Below are 25,878 nucleotides of genomic sequence, written 5' to 3' on the forward strand. Positions count from 1 at the left end.
ATCTCCCACAGAACTCTGAAAATCAGATGGAACTTTGTTTATTTTATTGGCAAGGAGACTAAGCATGAAGGTGGCAAAGTACGCAGCCAGTGTCACACAGTCTTCAAAAGACAGAGTACTCACAGAATTTGCTCACCTTCAAACCCATTCACCTAATCTCTGTACCAGAATGAGCATTTGAAAACTTCCTGTGTTCCTCACATCTTGTACAGTTTAGTTTTGTACATTACTTTTTATAATTTCACTGAACTTGTTTTAAAATATTTATTAAATAATAAATATTGAAATATTCTCTTTTCATTTTTATGTATATTTACATATTTTATGTATTTTCACATAACCTTTTTTTACATTATTCTTCCCTAGCTGTAAGTCTTTTGTTTCTTTTCTTGCTTAATTACCACATCCAGAACCTTCTATCATATGAAGTAGAAATGGTGAACATTGCAATCTTAGTCTTTTTACCAATCTGATGTAGGTAGAAACTTCTAGTCTTTTACTATTAAATATGATTTTAGCTGTGAGTTTTCCATAGATGCTGCTTTTCATATTAAGGATGTTGCCTACTATTCATAGATGGGTGAACATTTCTGTCATGTGAGGGTGTTTAGGTTTGTAAAAGCTTTTAATGCATTTACTGAGATGATCCAGTCATCTTTGTCCTTTGATTGATATGATAGTATATGGAATGATTTTCATATGCAGTACACACCTTACTTTCATGGTATAAATCCCACCTTTTTGTGGATTCATAGTCCCTCTTATGATTGTCCAATTCAGTTGCAACTGTTGAATCTTTATTTCTAGAAGTACTAGCCAGCAGTTGTCTTATCTTGCAATGTATTTACCTGCTTTTTGTTTCATAGTAATTTTGGCCTCGTTGAATTAGTTGGCAGTGTTTGGAAGAGTCTGTGGAGGACTGGTGCTGATCTTTCGTGTAATTTACCAGTGAAGTCATCTGCTAATCCACTGGGGCAATGGGGAAGGATTTTTTCTGAAGTCACAGTGACAATAAGTTCAGGGCTTTCTAGTGAGGCATCCTGGGTTCAGAGACTAGATCAGCTAATGACTCACTGTGTTATCTCATATTCTCTTAACTATCACTGAGAGAAGGTAAACCTGTTTCTGTGTAATCGATGAGGGCCCTGAGGCTTGGGGACATGGTGTGACTTGTCTATACATGCAGTGGCCGAACTGCCCTCTAACCAAATTGTGTTTTCAAAATGATGGTTTTGTTGCTTACAACACCCTCCAGAACCACTGCTCTTGCATTAGTTTGACGTGATTTCACTTTCAAGAAGTACTGTCCAAACTTTCTCTCACTTGAGCAGCAGTAAGTAAGCACAAAAACCACGAGATTATTGTAGCAACCTCTGTTTGAAGTGTTTCCCATGTTACTTCATCCTTACTACAATCTTTTGAAACAACTATTGCTGATTCTATTCTGTAGATAGGCAAAACAAGACTCTCTGAGATGAGAGAAACAAGAAATAGAAGAAGCCTTGTTACAGTCTTCCAGTTTATTTCTTTATTTCTTCTTCTTTTTTTTTAATGCATTCATTCTCCCTCTTCTTAACCCGCTCCACCCATGGAAAACAGCTCACATATAGAAATGAGGACTGAACTTCACTCAGAGTAACCAACAATCCTGTCTCAGAGTTCCTCACCTTAATGACCAATGGTAATCCACATCAGTGGTCTATGCTTGGCCCATCCGTCTCTAGGTGAAACTTTGGCAAATTTAGATGTTCAAAGTCACTATGGAAGAAAGGCTTTAGAATCAACCATGGGAGAAGAGAAATATCAGAATTGCAAGGGAGCATTGGAGGATGGTCTTTCTATGATAAGATCTCTTGTTAAAAATTGGGAACATGAAACTTATACTCTGAATACACTGCAACCTGCTAACTGTGCCTGAAGATCTAACTGGAACCAATGAATGCCTAAGAAATCTGTTTGAAGATAACATCAAATTTTGAGTGAGTAGGCCTATACTATGCTCTGCAGAACTATTAATACTGTATCTCTGTAGCCCTGTAAAAGTCAATTTAAATTTCCACGGCTGACTTGCTTCCCTGTGAAATAGATTTGTTCATATGCATCCCTTAGGCAGTTGTGAAAACAACGGTGTAAAATGCTCCCAGCACTGTGTCTGCACAGAGTAGATGCCCAGGAAGTATGTGTAGAATCTCTAATGCACTTTCACATTCATAATTACTATTCGGTTCTTGCAGCATCTCTTTGGGGTTATCAATAGGTAACTGAGTATCCAGAGGTCAAACAATCTGACCAAAGTCACACAGGTATTTAACGCCAAAGCAAAACCTGAAATTGTGTTCTCTATTTCTTAATTTTGCATACTTTTAAGGTATGTCTTTCTACAAAATCATTTCCAAACCTGAAATTATTTTACTTTATTTTATTTGGTACTGGGGGTCAAACTCACAACCTCACACCTTCTAGGGAAGCACTTGAGCTGCTGAGCTAAATCCCCAGCTCCTGAAGTTATTTTTTAAAAAAAAAATTGTGTCCGGTTTTCAGATTGGATTCTACAGGCTAGAGTAGAATAACTGGGGATTCCAGGCTTAATTCATCCCTTGCCGAAGGACCATAAAGTTAGTCTGTGTCTGCTTGACTTTAAAGCAACCTATTAAATAATGAACTTCTTCCAGCTAGTTGGTCAGTTCAATTATGTACTATTGTTTAGTAAACCCACTGGAGAAAAAAGGAGGAGGAGAAAAAGGAAGAAAAGAAGTTAAAAAAAAAAAAGAAAACAAGGTTAATAACTGTTGCAAAAGCCAAACCAACTGCCAATCTGGATTTTTCTTTTGAGAGATCGGGTTATTTGGTGAGTGAATGAATGAACTCACATAGAACATTTGCAAAATACTTGCATATCTAAATCAACTGCCTTACACTTGTCAAAGGATTTCCAGAAAGAACAAGAATTGATACCACTTTTTCATAGGAGAAAATATGAGTCTTGCAGGTGGTTGATGACCTCACTTTGCGGAGAAGAGAGGAGCTAGTTCAAGGTAGTTACTGGATTCACATATAAGGCTTAATCTACTATTTTGAGAGAAAGAAGAAGGAAAATCCTGAAGCAAACACAAGGCTACTGAAGGGCTGGTGGGGCTGTATTCCATATTTTGTTCAACTTAACATCTTCTTGCTGTTTGGTGAAAACAAGAAGTCTCCTTTTCCTTTTGTATGGGTGATGTTCCATGCTTAACAGATTGTCTGGTACCTAGTAGGTGTTTCACTGTTGCAAGGCACACAGAGTGGAGGTGCTGTGACATTACTTACCCTTTGGCAGTTATTGGAGATAATACTCCACGTGCTTTCATCATAGCTTAATTTATATTTACTTAATTTTTGTGAAAGAATACTGTAACCATTTACTTCTAATGTTTGTGGCACTGTGAATTTTGGAGGAATATGTGCATACCACTTAATTTTGGGGCTTTACTAGGCAGAGCATTGTTCTTCAAAGTGATTCTAGGTTGCTGTCAGCTCTAGTTTGTCTTAGTGCTAGTGTTAGTCTCCAGAGCTGACCTTAGCCCAGAGCACTCTCTGTAAAATTCCCACTCTTCTTCTTCACCTGTTAATTCACGTAGAAGTGCTGATGGGAGGACCATCAAGAGGAGCTGGTATTTAAAGTCCAGCCACATACCTTCATCCCAGAGTTCTTACTATCATGATGGTGTCTCTGTGCTCAGCACTAGAATTAAGTATGTATGTTGATAGAAAAAATTTCGGTTGTTAGCCAGGAGTGGGAAGTGGAAGGTCTGCTTCTGGTGCTAGGGATTCAGAAAGCTACATGTGGACCAGAGAAGGAATTCATAGTATCCTTTGCCTACTTATTTCCTTATTCTACTTTGATACTCGTAAACCAAAGGGGAGCAGAAGAAATTTTGCCTCATCACCAGCACCCAGCTAGGCGTTTAAATTCTGGCAGCCACCGCAGGCAGCCTTGTCTAATGTTCTGAAATGCCAGGCTGTGAAATAGTGGGACTTGTCGAAGACACACTGCTCATTCAGTGTCTAGTTCTGGAGTCTGGTACTTCACTGGGCAGTTTGACATCAGACCAGGAGTTGGAAGACCTGTGACCTTGGACTAGTTACTTGAATTCTCTGAGCCTATCTGTACAGTGAGGAAGATTTCTAATCCTGGAATCAAATGAAATAATGTAAGCAAAAGCTATTTCCTTAAATATTGCTAATGCTCTACATCAAGGTTTGCACACTTTGTTCTACAAGATCAGAGAGTAAATATTTTAGGCATTATGGGCCTGATGGTCTCTAAAGTCCAGTCACTCCTATCAGCCACTGCCGTATGAAACAGTCATAGAAAATACATTACACACACACACACACACACACAAACACACACACACACACACACACACACACACACACACACACACACACACGAGTGAAGCTGTTTTCCCTTACAGCTTTTTTAATAGAAACACAGCAGTTCCGTGTTCAGCTCATGGGCTACAGTTTGCTGACCCTATTCTTAATGCTTGTAAGTTGTCAGAGTTACTATCAATGATATAACAAATGACTCCAAAATTTACTGGCATGAAACAACCATTTTATTCTAGTAAGAACTTCAGTGGTTCAAACATTTACACTGGACACAGTAGGCCTCTCTGTCTTTGCTTCATGAAGTGTAGGAACTCAACTTCAAGGACCAAACCTGGGGTGATTCAACTCTTTTGGTTGAAATTATCCAAAGCTTTCTTTGCTCATCTGTCAGGAGCTGAGGCCCCAGGCCTGCCATAGGCTCCACACATGAATCTCCGTGCACCTTGGCTTCCTCAACCACAGTGGCCTCAGAACAGTCTAATTTCTCACTGGAGGCTGGGTTCCAAGCAAGAATGTTTCAGTGAACAAGATGGAAGTCCCATTGCTTTGTATGTCCGGGATTTAGAACTCACAGAATCGCTTCCACTGTGCCCTGTTATTCAAAGCCCTCAAACACATTCACAGTCAGGACAAAATATTGAAGAATTGGAAGAGGGCTTTCTTTAAATCTATTATAGATGGAATTAGTAATTTAATCTTTCACAAACAGCAACATTTAACACTTATGTGCCAGGCACTCGTCTAAGTGCACTGTTCTTCCCATACCCCTCTGAATGGTAATACTGTACACACTTAAAAGATAAAAACAAAGAATCACTTTCCTAAAGTTACAAAGACAGTAAGTTGCAAAACCAACATTTGAACCTGGGCAGTGAGGCTCTAGAGTCTATTCTAACCTTGCACTTTCTGCCTCCTTTTGATCAGGACGTTGAGAATGCTCTCCTCTAGGACAGGAGTAGAACTGGATTAAGAATCTGTGTCCTTGAACTGCAGAGGAACTAGCAGTGTCTCCCCAACTGCCAGTTATAAACATTGCCCACTGACTCTGGGACCAGTCTTGGCACTTTGGGGAGTACAGGGAAAAGCTATGATATTCAATTTTGTTCTCAAGAAACCTAAAATATGAGTTGTGATTTAAATCTTACAGCTCAATGAGATGGAACTTTTATTCACATTTTTTAGATGCAGAAGTATGGCTTAGTGTTTAAATTGCTGCTTTCCCAGTAGTTGGTGCTGTCCGCATTGAAATCCAGAGCAGTCTGATTTGTAAGCCTATGATATATGCCATAGGTTAATGCAGAAAAGGCTGGAACTGATAATATACCTCTATCAGAGAAAAACAATTTCCCTGTCCGTCAGCTTTCAGATCTCTCAGAGGTGATCTTGATCTAGTTCTGTCCTGCAGAAAGATTCACAGAAAAGCAGTTAGGCGTCCTGAAATACCCAGAGACTCTGGCTCAGAGCTGGTCCTGGAACTGGGTGTTTTCTCAACACTCCTGACTGCACACTGTGCTAGGAAGGTAGAGAAGAGTGATGCTGGTGGAGGAAGACAAGACGGTGGACCTGAGCTAATGGGAAGTTGTTTGCCAAAGCTGAGTGGGGGGAAGGAGCATTTTATAAGACCAGGGCCTCTGGCCTGGAAACATCTGTTTCCCTTCAAATCAGCAAGGAGACTTTTGCCTCCCCAGAATGCCTAAATCATGCAGCAACTGGGGAAGAGCAGGCGTTGGCCTGGAGACTTCAAACACATTCTCCTGTACTCTCAGGGACCCAGGCCTGATGTGGGCCTCTCAGGCTCCATCCCTGTTCTTACCCCCTGTCAGATCCGTGAGAAGCTCTCACCGCCAATTAACTTCTCAGTTTCATTTGCTCACCCCTGCTGCGAGGAGGTCTAGGGGTCTTGAATGGCTCCCTTACCACCCTCTCCCTCAAAAAACTCCACTAGGTTCTCTTACTCCAGGTGGGGGTGAAGTCAGATCCCTGAGCTGTGGTATAATAGGAATATTAATGATAATATCAATATCAATTGCTCAGTGGTTGCTTAGCACATTATCCTGGGCACTTTGAATATCATATTTTATTCCAAAACTACCCTCCTTAACATTGTGACCCCATTTTACAGGTGAGTAAATTAAGACAAAGTTTTATGCAACCAAGAAATGGAGAACCAGAACTGTAAACAAAATCAGCTGATTTCAGAGTCATTTGCTGAGTTCTTTTGCTTTTTTCTATATCCTCTTTTAACCCTTAAGTCTAACCATCTTTTGTTCATTTTAAAGAGAAAAAAACTGGTTTGTAGGGAATGAAAGGGCCCAGAGAAAACAATTGAGTCATGTATTCAGTCTGCCACTTGTTCTGGGCAGTATTTGTTACGTCTTGGTGCACCAAGTGTAGGTGTTTAGAAATGAGCAGGGTTATATTCTGGTTGTAAAGGCACAGATTCATGGCGGTAAGAGACATGGGTGGGCACTAAACTAGCCATGTGACATGGACATTGTGAAAGAGAAGGGCTACACTGTTCTTCAAAGGGCAGGAGATGAGGTTTGAAGCATGCTTTAAGAACAAGATGGGGGGCTCAATGGAAGAAGGAGCAGGCTGACTCAGACAGTGGGTGAAGCAAGTCCAGAGCCAAAGAGGAGGCACAGAGTTCTGGAACCACTAGTAGCTGGACCACCTGGACTATGAAATAGCGTAGGAAGCGAAGATTGACCAACAAGCCTGGGTCTTTCACCACAGCTTATTTGGGACTCAGCGATAAGGGTACATTTGAATGAATCATCATCAAGGAGCAGTACTGGGAGTTCAAGGTGGGGAGTTTGTCCGGAGAGTGAGAGGCTTTGTCCTGAGGGTGGTGAAACTAATGGGCTAATGGTATCGTGAGGATGATGAAGAAATATCTGAATATTCCTCGTGTTTCAGTAGTCATCACAAGGCATTTCCACACGCAGGTTTTAAAACTTTAATTTCTCAATGCACTGAGAGCAGATTACTGTAAGTACTTAATGCTCATATTGCACAGTCCATAGAAATGCTGGCTGTGAATCAAACTCAGGTTTCCAACCACCTTGAGCAAAGTTTTTTCCATGAAACAAGGTCAGGGGAAGAAATAGCAATGATTTGAGCCTGGAGCTTCAGGTTCCTAGAAAGTCCATCCAACTTTACCCTTAAAGCCACCTCATTTATAATAAAAGCTTCCTATAAATAGACATGGAGCTAGGTCAGCCAGCTGTACAAGAGGCAGGGTGGTGTGCACACAGAGCACTGGAGGAGGAATCAGGAAGGCCATTGTCTTCACTCTGAATTTATTGGTGGTGGGTCCTTATGCAAGTCCCGTTTCCCTCTGGGACTTCCTTTCTTTATAGGCCACCCATAATGAAGATTCAAAGTTAGAGGATGACTCAAGAGTGTAAGTTCACATCTTTGTTGGACCTCAGTTCGCTTCAGAGAGAGGATGGCAGAACCAAGCAGAGAGCCTCTGACACTTATCTTCTGAGAAAGACAGGTCTGACTATTTCTGTTCCTTCCTCTCTCTCCCCTTCTCTCCCTCCCTCTCCAGAATGGGTTCGCATGTGGTATATACCTCTGTCTATCTGTCTCTGTCTCTCTCAATCTGTCTGCACTCCCCTTCTCTATATCAAGGATCACTATACTCCCCCCTCCTCACAACGAGCCCCTCCATCCCAGCCTGATCCCCTAACAGCTTTCAGATGTGTCTCTGGAACAGTTCTACAATTACAGCTGAGACAGGCAGAAAGCGCATGGCCTTGTGACTTTTGACCCAGGCCTGTGAGGTTGACATCTTCCTCTTTCTCCTCCACCCCCACCCCAGGCAGGGTGGCCTGTGGCCTCCTGCATTCTGAGGCTTCCAGTCACGTGTTTGGTTGCTGTGATAACAAAAATAGAAGCAACACTTTAAGGAGTGAAGACTGAACATCAGTGGCTATAACATGGACTCTTGATCCTCAATTTGTGAGGGATAGGTAATTCCACCTTATTTTACAAGTGAGAAGACATAGGTGTACAGAAGGCTAAATGATTTCAAAAGGAATTCTCAGCCTGATATTGGAGAAATGATTTTATAAATTAAAATCCCAGGATGACTTTTTCCCTAGCATGAGCATGATGTTGTTTGTCATGCTTGGTTGAGGAAATGTATTATGGACGTACCACAGAAGCCTAAGTTTGTCAATGGGAAGAGCTGTTAAACAGTATTCCAAGTCCATGTGCTTTGAGGCTCCATTAAATTTTACACTCACTGCTATTCTTCCATGGATCCTTCAGGTGCAATGTATCTCCTCTTTAAATCCCAAAAAAGCAGTTGTATAAACCTGTATCTTCACAAAAAAGTGCTGTCCATACGTTCTTTATGAAAATCTGCAGCAGTCAGCCATACCCTCATACATGTATTCTATGAGATAGCCATGTGCTCTCTGTAAAATTATCCCCACTTTACTGATGAAGAAACAAAAGTGGAGAAATGCAGTCAGGTTCATTCATTTACACAAATATTTATTGACTGCCTGTCATACCTCGTGCAGTGTTGGCACCTGAGCAGCAGTGCATAAGCTGTGGACTCTCTGGACATGGAAGGCTAGGATCTAGGTACTGCCACTGCTAGTTTCTAGGTAAATTGGTGGGTAGATATTAAGTACTTGCTCAATGTTAGTGAAAATTGTTCTTGTTCTTTTACTTGCTCCGACATTCCAGACGTGTTTTTGCTTTTGTGTGTATGGGTGTATGTGAACTTGTTCCCGACTCTTCCGTGTGGCCTTCCAATGATAACTTACATGAAAGTATTTAGAATTCATATCCACTTGCACAGAAAGCAGTGAGGTGGGTGTTAGTCTGTCTGACACAAATGCCTGCTACAGAGAAAGAAGTCAGCTCAGAGAGGTGAAGGGATTTGCCCAGGTTCACAGAGTAAGGGAATATAGCTACAATATAAGAGTCTGAACATCTGCAAGACCAAGATCCTTTCTCTGTCTCTCTCTCTTTCTTTTGTGTTAAGACGTTTTGATGCATATAAACCTTTTTGAAGATAATTTTGAGGCATGAGGTCATAAAACTCATACCATCCTCTAAGCCAGTGATTGGTGCAGCTGGAGCAGGAATGGCAACTGAAAGCAAAAAGTACAGGTTTTAGGGTAACATAGACTAGAAGTTGCACTCTTTCAATTTCTGAATCTGTGACTCTGGATAGGTTTTTTTTATGCATTTAATTTTGTTTTCTAAAAGGCGGATAGAATGTTATTTTACCATGTTTTCTTAAGAGTAGGAAAATATTCGAGGTAGAATTGCCTCAACACAGTTGGTGTTTAGCAGGTGGGGCTGAAGGAGTTTTGTGTGTACCAAGGTGGGATCCACATGCCTGTGAACAGAGGACAGTAGTGATTAGTGCGTGGGCACTGGAGCTGGACAACCCAGGCTTACATTACCATCCAGTAATTGCTTATGTGATTCAGGTAGAAACTGGAGTAAAGCTGTCTACCTTTTAGACTGCTGTGAGTAAAACCGCTTAGCTCAGTGCTTGATACATATTAAGACATCAGAATATATTAATTTATACGTGCAACTCATTTACCTAGTGTCTAATATGTCTGGTCCATCAGGGCTTGCAGCTCTGAAACTCGGCAACCATAGTTTCTCATCCATTTATGACACACATTAAGATGAAGAGCTTAGGAAGTAGGAAAGAACACAGGGCTCCAGGTCCCACTCTTCCACTTAACACAGGAAAACCTCCTCTCACCCCATACCATTGTCTTTGCCCTTAAAAGCAGATGGGAAAGGAGGGTATATACAACAGGCCATTCAGATACACAAGAAGTATTTATTCTAGGCCATTTACCCCTTCTGGAAATTTTTCTCAGCTCCCTCCTTAGACTTTGTAGAAACTATGGAACTCAGAAATCTGGAGCTACAAATAGGCACAGAGCCTCCCCCAGGCAGACAGAGGCTGCTCTAGAATGAATTTGCTTCTCTAGATTAGACCTCAATTCACTACATGACCACCTTTCTCTTTCTGAAACCAGAGAACCTATGTCTATTCCTGCCAGTACAGTACTGAGCTATAGATGACATCATAGGGAGGTGGGGACATGCCCTATAGCTAAAATGACTCTGAGACTCCTGGCCACAGCCTTCTGTCTCATCTCCTTTTACACTGGCCACACTAGCTCTCTGTTCTTCCAACAGTCCATGTTCCTTCTCTCCTCAGAGCCTTTGCACTCATTGACCTTCTTGCCTAGAATGTTCTTCCTCCAGGTCTCTCTCTCATTGCTGCTTCTTTCCCTTTATTCAGGTATCAGCTCAAAATTTTCCTCTTCAAGATGACTTTCATCAACTAGCCTGTCTAGAGCACATACATCCCCCACAACCATATTTATATTTCTCACATTATGTGGTAGTATTTTTTTCATCATCCTCATTGCACCTAAACCTATGTCACCATGTTCATTATTTGTTTTCAGTTAAAATTATGCCAGCGGGAACTTGACTTTCTGGTTGAAGTTTAGAAACTTAACATTAAAATAACTCAAGGCACATAGTTAGCCCTCAATAAGTATTTTTTAAATGAATGAATGAATGAATGAAAGAACATACAAACAATTGTATCCAGATGATATGATAGCACTGAGGCTTAATTCTTAGGCCTTGGCTTAGATTGCTTGAGTTCAAACCTGTATTCTATCTTTCAGTAACTATGAGAACACAGAAAGTTGTGCTTAATAAGTCTCTGCCTTTTAGTCTCACTAAACTGTAAATTAGGTAATTAAGGTGAAGTGCCCAGTAGGCATTCAGTGCTCAATAAATGCTTTATAATTGCCATGCTTTAAAAAAAAAATATTTTGCAGCTTGAACATTCCTGAGCTTTTGACCAGTGCTCCTGTGTAGTAATTTGTATTTCTCCGACTAATTCCCAGGGCCTTCTGTGAAGTCTCAGCCCAGTGCTCTGTTTGCTTGCTTTGCTGCAGGTTCACTCTGTATGCTGTGGATACACGGGGGAGGCACTCAGAGCTCAGCACAGTGACCCTGAGAACAGCCTGTCCACTGGTGGATGACAATAAGGCAGAAGGTTGGTGACTTCATTTTCACTTCCCAGGTTAAGTCTCACGTTTCTCTTTCTTAAATCCTACATGCAATAGTCACTAATTAGCAAGCACACACCAGCAAGTACAGAGAGAAGGGAGCACAGGAGCTAAGGCAGCAGGAGGAACATGGGGCTACATTAATCAAAGCTATAATGAAAATAATGGAGTTTGACTAACAGTGCTTTGCCAGGTGTATGATTTGCTCTTCTTTTATAGTTTAATCATATTCTGTCTATGTAGGAATGGTAGAGAGCCTGAGATCCTTAACATAAAATGTTCTTAGAGACCAATTACTTTCCTGCACTTAAATCTGTGCTAGAGCTAGCAAATGGTTCCTGGAAGACCATATCCTTTTTTTGCACCATGGCAGACATGATTAACTGATCAAAGGACACTGTCCCATCCAGCCAAGTAATGGCCTTATAATCCTCAGCGTAGTGCACTATAAGTAACTATCAGCCAAAATTTGCATGCAATATTAAGTCTTTTTCCTCCCCGGCCCAGGAGGTTGTAAACATTAGTGAGAAAAAAATAACTGAAAAAAATACTATTATATACTTAGGCAATATATAGATACAGTTTCTATACCTAAATTGACAGAATCTAACATTGATATAACAATAAACCCTGGCTATCTACTTTAAATTGAGTAAATAGTTGTGACTGATGTGGTGAATGAGTGCTCTCCTGGGCCGGGCCTAAATTGAGTAAATACTTCCATGGAGTCCCTGTCCAGCCCATGCAGTAAAAACAGGTCTATATCTTTTAAAACTGCACACTCTGGATGGAGAGACAGACATGTCCACAAAGAGTTCAATCAGTAGCTTGGAAATGTTTATGTGATGCCAGACAAGAAGAGACAGAGCTATTGACCCTAAAAGAGGGAAGAATTTCTGATATTTTCTTATTTTTATCATGATTACTTTAAAGTAATACATACATATGGTTACAAACTAAAAACAAATAAAAGACCAGAGCGCAAACTAGTTCAAAGTAAGAACTTTTCCCATCCATCGTGACCCTTAAGATGCTGGATTCGCCTCTGAGCAATCATCATTAGTGAATACACGTAGATATTTACCAGTGCCTCCAAGGCTGAAGGAATGTGCCTTCCATTCAAGATGAATTTAGGCCATCCTGATTAGTAAGAGTGACTGAAGGAGTAGAAATGGCTCTGAATGACAGGAATGAAAGTCTGGATTTCCTTTAAAAGGTTTTTGAACAGTGACTCCTCAGAATTGATTATGGAAACATGTTAGAAATATTACACTGAAATTGAAGGAAGAGGTAGAGATCAGCCAATTCAATTAATTTAAACCCAGGCATTTTTTGGAGCCTCCTGTTACATCATGAGCACAGTAATAACAATAATGTAGCATGTGACTATGAGTAGTTTTGTAGCACACCTTGTACTGAATGCTTTGCAGCCACTCTTCAATTTGGTTTTCCAAAGCACCTCTAGAGTAGACTGTGTTGTGTTTGGCTGGTAGATAAGAAACTGCACACAGCCAGTCAATGACATATTCAGGATGCAGTTAAGATTTGTCTATTCCCAAAGGCCGTGCAAGGAAACTCCCAGACAACCAGGCCTTCCTCATGACATCTCTGCTTTTCTCTTCACTTTTTCTGACTATTCAGTGATCTGTTCCTGTACTTCTTCCCTCTCAGAGATAGCCGACAAGATATACAATCTGTACAATGGGTACACAAGCGGCAAGGAGCAGCAGACTGCCTATAACACATTGATGGAAGTCTCAGCCTCAATGCTGTTCCGAGTTCAACACCACTACAACTCTCACTATGAGAAGTTTGGTGACTTTGTCTGGCGGAGCGAGGATGAGCTGGGGCCCAGGTATGGGATTATGGTTGTGAGTTAGGGGGCAGATTCTTCTTCTTCCAGTTGTTTTAGGTGATCTTTTCCTTGTCAGCTGACACTGAACTTTGTCAAATAAATAAGGGTAGTGATCAGTAGAGTTATGTCAGGTCTAAACATGGGAAATTGGTTTACTTCTTACTGGAAATATATTTGAATGAAAAACACTACCATTTTATGAAGGAAAAAACCCGTACCCTCTACCCACAACAGAAAATTAACCTAATCACTGGTAAAAACAAAAACTGAAGGAAATAAAAATGGTCAATCCTAGCAGAACCTGAGGCTGTTCCCTGTAAAAGGGAGATCAGTCCCTTCCCAAACCAAAATGTTTTTTGAAAGTAATATGAAGAGAGGAAGAGAATGATGGAGGTGACCTAACCACTTTTGCATATTTGATTTTTTTTTAATATTGGATTTGCAGTTATCTTGAGTGTCAGCTAAAATCCTTTCCTCTACCCAAGAGGACTCTAACCTTTCACTAAGCATTGTGCTTAGAGGAACTCAAGAATTTCCGTGCAGTTGTGCTGTTTGACAATCAAGAGAGGTAAGAGATAAGAAAGCAGAGGTCGGCAGGGCCAAATCCTGAATTCCCTTTAAGTAGGGTTAAGGAGTTTGGATTATCTCTCCAGGGTCAGCTTTTCAAGTGCTTTTTCATTGGTGGGGTGGCACATAGGTGATATTGTCAGATCTTCAAGATAGAAAGATCCCTCTGACTGCATTTGGAAGCAGGGGGAAGGGGAGTTAAAACAAGAGAGAGGCAGTGAAGCCCTGAATGCTGCTATGATGGGCGCAGGGATGCAATATAATGTTCCCAGCTGGGGTATCATTAGTGGTACTGGAGAGCATTGCATGGCTTCCGAAAATAGTGGATGGCTCTATGTACCTTAACACTTTCATATGAAGCTATAGGATACTTGACCTATATTGTGGGTAATGGAAAGTGGTGGTCCCATGGGGTTACTGCTCTGAGATGCTCAGTTTGGCACAGAAGTTGGTTCTACCTTGAACTCTCACACTGAAACCTTGTAACACTTGGAATGACCTTCTAAGCATTTGGGGCCATCAAGGGATGAGATGAGATGAAATGAGAGCTTAGTTAAAATGATAAAAGGGATCTCCCCCTGGAGCAGGCCTTATCAGTCCTGTTGGGTCCTGGACTTTAATTCTTTACCTTTCACTTGAAAGGCAGGTTCTTTAAGATAAAAGCTGAAAGAAGTGGACTGGCAGGCAGAAGAGCAGAGCCCCAGATGAAAGATACTATGTTAGTCATCTTGGTTGCCATCTTGCCTGTGAACCAAGAAAGGCATTCCACTTTATTGGGCTTTCCCACAGGGTTCAGGGAGTTTGGGTGCAAGTTAAACCAGAGCTCCATTCCTGACTTTGTCTTTACAACCTGCTAGGATCCTTTATGACCCTCCCAGGCATAAATCTTTGAGAGATGCCTCCTGGTTGCCCAAAGACTCAGGGCAACCAATCCAGTAATGGATTGTGATAACCTACTAACCTTCCATCAGTCAGCACCCAGTCCCTGTCTACCAATCCTGAGCCATGTCACCCAGTTTCCTTCTTTCCTTGTCTTGCCCCTCACGAAGGGATCTGAAATTGCTCCAACATCTCACATTGTCATGTTAGTAAGAATAAAATAAGTAGCATCCTAATCCATCTTGCCCTTGCTATAAACTCACTGTACAAATATGTGCTTACCCTATCTGGACCTCAGTCTTATCTATAAGATGATCTAGATGACCTAATACAGCTGATTGTGTTTTATCAGTGGAATTATTTTTCCTTAAATATATCTTACATAGAAGTTAAAGGCTTATATACAGATCTACCTTGTCAGAAAATTCTCTAAAATGTCTACTGACTTACTCATTGCACCCTCATATTTTAAATCTGCACTGAACTCACAGTTTTAATGCCCATGGCTTACAGAAATATTTAGGCATTGCTTTTCTTCCCACTTCAATGCAGGTTATACATGACCAGTGATTCATTACGTTCTACTCACTTTTTATTAGTACATGTTTGTCATACACAATTATTATATCACTTATGGGGAATTGGTACATGTACATAACTTGTTGTCATCCCTTGCCACTTGTCTCTAAAATAGAAAAAAAATCCTAATATTTAAAGTTCTATGTTGCACTGCTGGTTACACTTATAATGGAATATAGCAAGGGTCAAATCATGGTGACTTTTGTAAGTCTTGTTAAGGGGTTTGTGCTACTTCTTTCCTAGAAGCCATGTAAAGGTTTTTTTTTTTTTTCTTTTTTAAAAAAGAGAACTTTGAAAAATTTGCTCTGCCTCTGAAGGGTTAGCAAGTGTGCAGCTTATGAAAGTGTAAAGGAAAGACAGCAAGAAACTTCTAGTGGGGTGGGTATATGCCAGCTTTTCTCCAACTTATTGTGGACAAATTCCATCCTTATTCTGGACTCATTTGTAACATAAAAGATCTTAATTCCAAAGTCCCTTCCAGCTGGGGAACCAAGGAACCAGAGAACCTGAAGGTCATAGATACCAGAGAGCAGACATATCATGAGTGTCATTTTACCTCCAGCCCCCACACATTGATGTTTCTCAGGGACTTAGGTTGACTAGCAATTTTCCAGAAGCAAACTGAGGGCTGATATTATGGGATGAGCTTTACTAGGATTCTCTTAGCCTATAATGACCAAACTATAAAATGTTTTCAATTCTTCCTTGGATCTGTGGATGGTCCCACATTCCCATATAAGTGAGTGACAAAGGGTATATCTTACCACTGTCTAATGAATCTATCAGGCTAGTGTTCCCCAGAGCCTGGTTTTCATGACAGCTATAGGTTACTGCAAACAGCTGCTCAAAAGAGACCTGCTGACACCCAGCTGTCCCAGCCATAAGGATCCTATTAGGAGATTTGAAAAACTGAGTTCATAGGTGGCTAAAGACCAGAATTTGCTCAGGGCAGAGCATCCTTGGCCACTCTTGTGCTTCTATAACCTTTCATTCATGTTTGATCAAATTGATAGAAGAGAGCAAGTGTTTGAAGAGATTCTGTTTGAGTGAAGTCAATCTATCCAGAAGAGGAATGCTGCACTTATTGTCAGTCACTTTTGTTTCCATGGCAGACATTGCTAATAGATCCCAGAAATGATCACAGGCTTAGTTCAACCTGAGATCTTTCTCAACATAATGAGACAAGGCACCTTTCCTCCTTGAAATTAACATATCCATTGCTGCACCCTTAGTGAAAAATAAGCAAACCTGGAATTCTGTTATACATTTACCCTTATTGTATCAGCTTCTTCCTTGGTTAAGGTCTATTAATATCTTTCTTAACTTCCTTGGTATCTTGAGCTAACTCCCTTGGAATTTTTAAAGATATTGGGAAAAAGAACAGATTCAGGTCTGAAGCTATATTCCTATAATCTCAGATACACTTTCATTTTTCATGCATAGGTGGACATTTCTGAAATGAAGATGGTATCCTTTCTGAAAGGCTGTTACTAAATCACATCTCTTATATCAGAGCTTAGAATGGAGAAATACTAACCAGGCACACCATGATTTTGAACAAGTCTTTTCTGGCTTTGTTTCCTCACCTACTGGTTACCATCTTAAAATCTCTCAACTCCAGCTGGAAATGCTTTGGGTTAGTCACTCTTGCCATCAGTCAAGAAATATATTATTAAAAAGTTCTCATAGTTTATTATGAGGGAGGAGGAAGAAAGAACACATTTTCTTTGGCTACTTTACACATCACATTTCAAACCTGATGTTAGTGACATTTATCCACAGATGGTACCTGAGTGTCTGACTCCTGGTTTTTGGAGAAGGGTGATCTGAGACTAAAATTTTAATGTAAGTTTATTCTGAAATAATCCTAGTTAGCTGGGAAACTATAAATTCATGGCAGCAATAACTAAATTTATCATAATAACTTTAAAATATGTGTGCATGTTTGTGTTTTCAAAATAGAAATACCTTTGTTTGTTTTTTTCCAAAATAATTCTTGCTCATTCTATAGCATACAAATGATGTAGAAGCATAGAAAGCAGTGAAAATTTTGTACTCTTTAATCCTATAATTCCAGCCCTACCTCAGCACAAATTGTTAATAGTGCTTGCATATATTTCCATGTATAGATATGGATATGGGTATAGATATTTATGGGAGAAGGAAAACCAAAACTTAAGGGTATATCTGTATCTACAACCACATCTCCATCTCCATAATCTCCATTATGTTTAGCAAATATATGCACACTGTGATCTATTATCTACCTGTTTCCACTAAACAGCATATCGGACAGGTATTTTACAGTGAATGAATATATAATGTGTACCATGTTTTTTTTCCAATGGAAACACATATCAATATATTGTCCTTTTGATAAATACATTGTCTAATGATTATTCTATTTTTTGCTAAACACCAACTAAATTTATTTCAATTTCTTTGTTATTACAGATGAATTTGTGTAAGCCTTTGGACCACTCATAATCATTTCCATAGCTCAAAGGATGCTCGTGTGCTGTTTCATTCCTTTTATTAAGTGCTGCTAGAGAATTACCGTATTTTGAAGTGTAGGACTAAAATGTCCTAAGTTCAAGTCAATTCACATTTAATAATCCCTCATCTTGCATGGCTAGGAGCTCAACACTAAACAAATCATATATTGTCGAAGAAGCATCTGGGAAATATTAGCTGAGTGCCTCTTGTGGGCCCAGTCATTTACATTTCATTTCAACTCTTGCGTAACAGATTTTGAAGATTGAGCAACACAGTGGGGTTGCACAAATTGTGCAAGGTTATACAGGTAACAGCACTCAGAGCCCAAATTCAAAATATTGTTTTCTGAGGTCAAACTAGCATCTTTTTCAATGTAGTATATTGCATCACAAGACATATACATAATTAAGAGAGACGATGTTATAGGCCTCAGTAGAGAAATAAAATTCTGCAGCAACCTAGGGGAAAATGTGGCTTATGACATTGGGGAAGGTTTGGAAGACACCCTGAATATGAAATTTCAGTGTGACTTTTCAATTGTGATTAGAACCTGAATGAATGTGGTCCTTTTACCTCAGGAACCCAGCGCTTTGACAGTTGTGTCATGGCAGGTTCTTTGTTTATTGCACATGAGATGTTAAGTCAGATGATATTTTCACTATGAATCAGCACCTGAATTCATTTTACACTAAAAATACACCAAAATACCATACCAACAAGCACCCCCTCCAACATACACTACCAGCAGAATTCTTTTTAAAACATAGTTTATTTTATCACCTTCAGTGATAGGGAGCACACTACTGTTTTCAAAGAACATAGTTTTACAGTTTCATTAATATTATCACATTGAACCAAAGTTTCCTTTTTAATTTTGGAGGGGTTTCATGAATAATACTTCAGTGCCTTACAACAGAGATTTGAGATTCTGTTCTAGTGTTTGTCACAGGACTGGTCACAGGTTCACTTTGACCATCTATAGACTGAGAATGAAGTATAACGATTTGCAATGCAGGTTAAATTTCATTTCCCAGACAAATGTCTTCCCATGGATGCATACGCACTGTTTGTGGCATAGAAGAAGTCACCTAGTCATTACCACCCCGACCCTCAAGGTTTTTGCTCACTGTCTTCAATTGATAGAAAATAATCATTTGTCTACATCTCATCTTCCTCTCTATTCCTGTTTTCAGTTCAGCGGAACTGTGTTTAAGGCACTCTCTGGTGTGATGATCCTTCTTACCAGAAGTGACCAAGATTTTCCAGAAGTGGCCTTACTAGGGCTGCATGAATGAGGTCATCACTTTCTTTAATCTGCCTATTCTCTTCAAGAAGTTGTGTTCCAGTCTTTTGCATCCATGCCATGCCCCTGCCTCTCATTAAGTGCAGAGTCAGGTAACACTAAGGCATTTAAACTCAATTCTTTTCTTTTTCTCCACTGCAAGTCTCCTTTAGAAGACTCTGTCTGATAACTATGTCCACAGTTGATTGGGTAAGTATTATGGGAATAGAATGATTGGTCGAAGGTTCTACTATTCCCAGAGAAATGGCAGTCAGGGCCAACCCCTTACTCCTTCACAAGTCGTCCCTCTCCTTCATACCTGTTAATATACAATAAATTCATATATAGTGTCCCTTTTATACCTCTTGCTTTCTGATGAGAAAGATTACATTCCTGGTATTTGAGAAAAATAGTCACGCTGTCCTGATTTCCCCTCCAGAGAAAGCGTGCCTAGCCTTTGATTTATGAGTCTTCTTTGCCTCCAGTTTATTACCCAACATTCTCACCTATACTCTGTCTCACATCCCTTTTTCTTTTCCAGTTTTCCCTCCTTTAGTCCTTTTTTCTGTGGTTTTGCCTTCCAAATTCCTTTGCCTTTGCTGTCTTTGTAAATGCTGGTTTAGTGCCTGGTGTATACTAATTTTGGTGCTTTTATGCCTCTGTTATTCATTTCATTTTAGCTCAATAACCGCCCTACCCAGTAAGTATCTCTGTTCTCATTTTACAACTGAAAAGACAGGATCAGTAAGGTCAAACAGCTTGCCCTGGTGGACACTAAAGTCCATGTCCCTCCTAACATAAATGCTACTTTGAGCCACTGCTAGGATTTCCTTAGAGTTAAGAACATTACCCACAGTGTCTTATCTTGCCAGCAGCACCATTATTTCTGCTTTACTGATGTGACTAAGAATAAATGGCTTTAAAGAACCTGCTCATTATCTATATAGTTGTTAAATTAAAGTCAGGACTTGAATCAGGGATTTCAGAGATGAAGTTCACTTGACTGTATGCAGTGATGATGAACCTTTTAGAGGTTTCAGTGATACAATAAGAGCCTGCTGTGTTTGCCGGAGGTTGGCCATCTCTGCCTATGTAGTCAGGAACCTTGTTTTACATTTTCAGTTATTAACTTAAAACACTTAATTAAGACAAATAATTTTGTCATTTCAACCCGCAGTTTTTCCATCTATACAAAAGAATGTTTTGTTCAGCTGAATGCCAAGATTCTCCCTGAAAAATGGCTGTGCCTTTGAAAACAAATCATTTAAATCTGTTGGAATATTTGTGCTTTCCTACCTTATTTTGTATTTACTATTTATTTTTGTGTTTGCCTGAATCAGCCTCTATTTGGCCTCTGTTACCCAAAGAATAAAATACAAATCCTACAGCATGGCATAGAAGAGTCCAGACGGTCCAATCTTTGTTGAGTTCATTGGTCTCACATTCATTAGCTGTAACCAGTCATTGTAAGTGACTGCTGGTTTGCATTACCTCTGGTCTCATTTGGAATAGCCTATTTCCTATGCCTAACATTTGCTTTATTATTGAAGACCTGGCTCAGCTGCGACATCCTTTGGGAAGATTTCTCTGAGTCCTAAATTATTGACTTGCTGTTCATCTGTTCTCCCACAATCCCTTCTGCCTTTTCCAATGCAGCATCTTTCCCTTTAATGTCTCTGTCTTCCAGCTGCCAATGTCTTATGAAAACATTTGAGGCACAAACCAGTTCTTATGTATCCCCAGTGCCTGACATGCAAAGGATACCCAATAATACAAGTTTGATAGTGGCAGTGTTATGTTGATGATACTTCCTTCCTTCTTACTGGGCACCATGAGAGCTTTTCTATGTGACAATTTTGAAGAATTATACATGTTTTAACTTGTTTAACTCCCACAATATGTCTATGAGATGAGAAATATGGTATTCCTTTTTCATAGATTATAAAACAGTGAAGAGTTTGTATCAGTGCAAAGAGAAAAATCAGATCCATAATTCTAGGCACAATGAGGGTAACGACACCTGGATGTACCCTCTATGTGATTTCTTGCTGCCAGATTTGCCCTTCTCCTGTTCAATTCTCAAAGCAATCAAAAATACTTTCAAACATCCAGCTCCAAACCTCTTATGTTTCTTTAATAAAAGTTTCTTTATTTTTTATTTTAAAGATAGTAAAATACAACAAAACAATACAGAACAAAGCTAATTAAGACAATGCAGTGAAATTGGTATAGAACTTAAGGGCAGGATACCAGAATAACAATAAAAGATACCATAGCATAACTTGTTATCTTCATAATAGTTGTCCATTCAATTAGATATAGTGAAATCAAACCAAAAACAGAACACTATAAAACCAATCAAAGCAGAATATTGAATAGAGAAAAACAATTAATCAGAACAAAGCAGAACAGAGGAAAAACACTGGCCTTCAAAGACAAGATAGAAGGCAATCCCCCATAATTGCTGTATTGCATACGGTCATCCTCCCAAGAGATGCTCAAACCTCTGGCCCCAGGTCAGCATAATCAACCAAACAATGCTAGCATTTAGTTGCTTTATGTACCTTACCTGCTATCAACTCCCCACTGACCTTGAAACCATCTAGTTGCTAATGGTGAGGAGGGTGTGGGCACAGGATGTTTGATGTTTAATTCTCAGCCCACGCTATGCCAGGCACACAGGAGTCACTGACTGATTCTCTCCCTGGCACTCCCGTGGCTCTCTCATGCCACTTACCAGGAAGTGCTTTCTTCTCCAAGTTCCAGCATGGCTGATTTTCAGAGATGCTGACTTGTTTTCTCCCTGGCACACTCATGGCTTGCTGGCACCACTCACCAGGAGGGATGGTTCACTGCTTTCTTGGTCAGTCCCCCAAGTTCCAGCATGGCTGATTCTTGAGAGGTGCTGACTTGTTCTCTCCCTGGCATGACCATGGCCTTACTTTGTTTCTTTAAGCTCTTTTAGTAACTCCAATACTTACTTATCCTTGAGGTAATACTTTTACTTTTATTCATTCATCATTGTTGTTATTATTTTATTGTTTTACTTATTGTTTAACAATTTTATCTCTATTAAGGGTTTATTCTAGATTCATTATTTCCTTTTATATATTTGAGACAATACTTTGTGGCCTATATAGTTACCATTCCTATTTTATAGGAAAAGCAAGGAAACCGAGACACAAGTGATAAAGCAGATTGATGAAGCAGATAAAGCACACAAGTGTCAAGTGGCTCCACTGGTATTGATTCTGACCAGCCAATGATCCAGAACTTGTGTGTGTACCATTATGTCACACATTAGAGCCCATGCCAGGACCTTGGTGACATGCCAGCTGCAACCTCTCTCAATTTTCCACTGATTACCATTTGTACACTGTATCCCAGTCATAGATTCTCAGAAACTATAAGGAGTCTCTCATCTCTGTGACTTTGCCTATGGCATCTTCTATGCCTTTGACCTCCTCTTTATCTAGCTGGTATTCATTTGCAAACCTCAACACAAATTCCCTTTCCATTCTGAGGCTATCTTGGATTGGGGAATCTTATTAGGAACTTTCCTCTGTCTTCTTCTTACAGGTTCTGTTGCTATTTTTTCAATCTTCTCTCTTGTCTCTTGTATTATAATCTTAATTTGTCTTTCCCACTAAGTCCTACTGAAAGGAACACTGTGCTCAGCTTTATTACATTACTTCCTTCAACTTCACAGTAGCCCATTTTCAGAGAGACAGGTTTAGAGATGTCAAGTAAATTTCCCAAGGATACAGAGCAATTAAAGAACAGAGCAAGAACTCAAAGAAGAATGAGACATAAACTCTTCAAACTCCTCTTGGGGGTGCACTTGCTATAGAGGAGGGAGGACTGTGAGTCGAATATAATTATGAAGAGATGAATTCTTGGCAACTCAGGAAATATTCCACCCAAGTGGTGAACAATACAAAGAGGACTTTTTGTAAGGCACCTCATAAATTGTGCCCACAAAACATAATGTATAAACTCAGTCCTTTTTTCAGCCCCCATGCAGGTGCCTAACACAGTCTGCCATTTGTGGGGTCTGTTGTCATAAAACTTTTCTGGTAGGATCTGAGAAGGGCATGGAGAGGACATGGAGAAGGCGAGAGTTCTGGTTTAGCTTCACAGGACCCGTAGGCATCTTGAAGAAGCTGGGTGTAAAGAAAGGTGAGACAGTCAGCTTGACAACGAAACGGACTTGTGTGGTTTGGGAAAAAGTCTTTCTTCTTTTTGTTCTCTCTCTCTACTTCTAATTTTCCACATTTTTAATGAGGCTATTTCAGATTAGATTAGTGTTTCTCAACAGGGATCATTTAGCTCCCTCTCCCAATAATTGAAGCTAATATTCTTTTTCTGATGAGCGTGGGGCTGCCCTTGTCATCCAAGGTTAAGGCCTGAGGGTACTTGTAAACATCCTATATAGTTCCTCGTAAACTGAGAAGTACTGGTATACCACTGTTGGGAAACCCTGTTCCAGTTGATCTGGAAGATTCTTGCTACCTTTGTATAGCTTTCAGATCTCACATAAGGCCTCTCTCTATTGCTAGATGAAAGGTTCTAAATAAATTCCTAATTATGATCACCAGAACACAGAATGGTTCTTGCTAAGCATAGTGTTCATTTTAAGCTTGATACTGAAATATCATTATAATAATCGTTATAATCATGGTTATCATTTATTGGATGCTTGTTTGGTGTCAGCCATTGGGCATTTCTCATACATAATCTCACATAACCCACCTATGAGAATAAGGCTGTCATCACTATTTTAGTGATGGGGAAAAATGGGACACAGGAAGGTTCTAATTTGGGGACATTTATTTTTAGGTTTTGATCAAAGAGAGGCATAGAGGGCAAGTTTTCTAAATTCCATGGCTGGGAGAAGCATATGAGGGAATAAGAAAGCAAACTGCTGGAAAGGGACCTTGTGGGGTTTCAGGCCCAGATTTCAGTGCCCATCTGCAGGGGTCAATGATATCTAACCTCAGTCAAGTAAGATAGTTTCTCTGAACCTTGCTTGGGTTCCCATCTGTTAAATGTGAGTGAAGAACAAGATATTGAGGACTGATGTGACGATTACATACAGATTTTACTTTGTATATGAAGTACACAACTAGTGCCTATTACATATCAAGTTTTAGTTGTTGATATTGTGAGTTTTGAAAAAAATCATTACTCTAATTTCTGTTGATCGGAATCCCAAGAATAGTGATCTTTTAACTCCAAGGGATCTCATTTGGATGAAGATTAAATGAAAGGGTATGCCTCTTTTGTTTCTTTACACTTGCACAACTGAAAAGGACAGGTGTTTGAAATACCACACTTAAATTAGAAATGCACAGGAAATCATTGGGGTGGATGTCTTCAGGTGTCTTTTGACTTTAATTTGCTACCTCCAAAGGCCTAACCCTTGATCTGGAATTTTTTCTTGAACATTGCTGCCTCTCATACCTTTCAGGAAGGCCCACCTGATCCTGCGGCGGCTGGAGAGGGTAAGCAGCCATTGCTCCAGTCTCTTGCGAAGCGCCTATATCCAGAACCGTGTGGACACCGTGCCCTACCTTTTCTGCCGCAGCGAAGAGGTCCGGCCTGCAGGCATGGTGTGGTACAGCATCCTCAAGGACACCAAAATTACTTGCGAGGAGAAGATGGTGTCCATGCCCCGAAATATGTATGGGGAGTCCAAGGGACGGTGAGGGAAGCTACTGCCCTCCATGAGCACAGAGATTCTCCTAGGAGGAGCAGTACTCCCAAGGATCCTGGGACCTTGGGTGGGCTGGGGGACCTCTGATGATGAGCCTAGCAGATGAAGTTACCAGCAAGGCCAAAGCAAACTATTTCTCCTGTGGATAGTGGACAGAGAACTTTTTAACCAATGGAATTACTCATTTTCGCTTTTATTTTTTCTAAAATATTATTTGACTCTATCAGATGTCTCTCCTTTTTAAACCTTTCATATGGATGACAGTCAATGGGGAGGCAAAAGTTTTCAGGTGAAGACCAAGCAACCTTTCCTCTTCTCCCTCCTTTCTGCCATACTCTACTTTCTTCCTCTTGTGGATCTTGGAGGAGACCTGTGAAGAGACAATTTGACCTCTTCAGCAGCATCTTAAAGGAAGCCACAAGGATTGTTGAAGTGAGGAAGCTTGGGTCTTTGAGGGATCTCTCTCTCTCTCTCTCTCTCTCTCTCTCTCTCTATTTCTTTCTCTCTCTCCTTCCCCTCCCTCTCCCTCCCTTTCTCCCTCCCTTCTTTCCTCCTTCCCTTTCTTAAGTTTGCAGGTCCTCTGCTTTTTCCTGCTACCTGTGGGCGTACCCAAAGTCCCTGCAGGACTTTCTGTGCATTAAAAATTCCTATTGTCTCTCTTCCTGCTTTAGTAGTGTTTCTTACCAGTGGAGTGTGTTTGTTTATTCATCGAACAAATATCGAATAGATACAGGAATGCAACTAAAGGCACAGAAGTCTCTGCCTTCAGGGAATTTAGGATCTAATAGTTACTAGAGGGAAACAGTCTTGGTGGTTTCAGGCTATGCTGAGGGAAGAGTGTAGGTTCTGTGAACTTGTGTTGAGTCCTGAGATACACAGGAGGGTATCCTGAAATGTTTCCTTTGAAAAATGGTACTTAAACTCATAATGTGAGGAGTGAAATGCCAGACACATGTGAGAAGGATGAGATTTTCTCTAGCCAGAGTAAAAACCAGGATCAGAAGCACAGAGAATGTAAGTCATTCAAAATTTGAAAGCACTC

At 40.2% G+C, this 25,878-nt stretch overlaps 1 protein-coding gene across 4 annotated transcripts in view; it reads left to right on the plus strand.

The window, feature by feature from the left end:
- Positions 1-25,495, plus strand: part of Astn2 (astrotactin 2) — a 911,846-nt gene extending 886,351 nt beyond the window's left edge. For all 4 annotated transcript variants that reach the window (XM_023561395.2, XM_063259996.1, XM_063259990.1 and 1 more), the window contains 3 exons: positions 11,349-11,449; positions 13,134-13,317; positions 24,591-25,495. In XM_023561395.2, the coding sequence (XP_023417163.2) occupies positions 11,349-11,449; positions 13,134-13,317; positions 24,591-24,828 (523 nt within the window). In that variant the 3' untranslated portion in view covers positions 24,829-25,495. The remainder of the gene's footprint in view (positions 1-11,348; positions 11,450-13,133; positions 13,318-24,590) is intronic.
- The last annotated feature ends 383 nt before the right edge of the window (positions 25,496-25,878 follow it).

The sequence above is a fragment of the Cavia porcellus genome, unplaced genomic scaffold (genome assembly GCF_034190915.1).
Source record: "Cavia porcellus strain 051 isolate PalLab524CR breed Dunkin Hartley unplaced genomic scaffold, mCavPor4.1 scaffold_1, whole genome shotgun sequence".
Classification (NCBI taxonomy): Eukaryota; Metazoa; Chordata; class Mammalia; order Rodentia; family Caviidae; genus Cavia; species Cavia porcellus.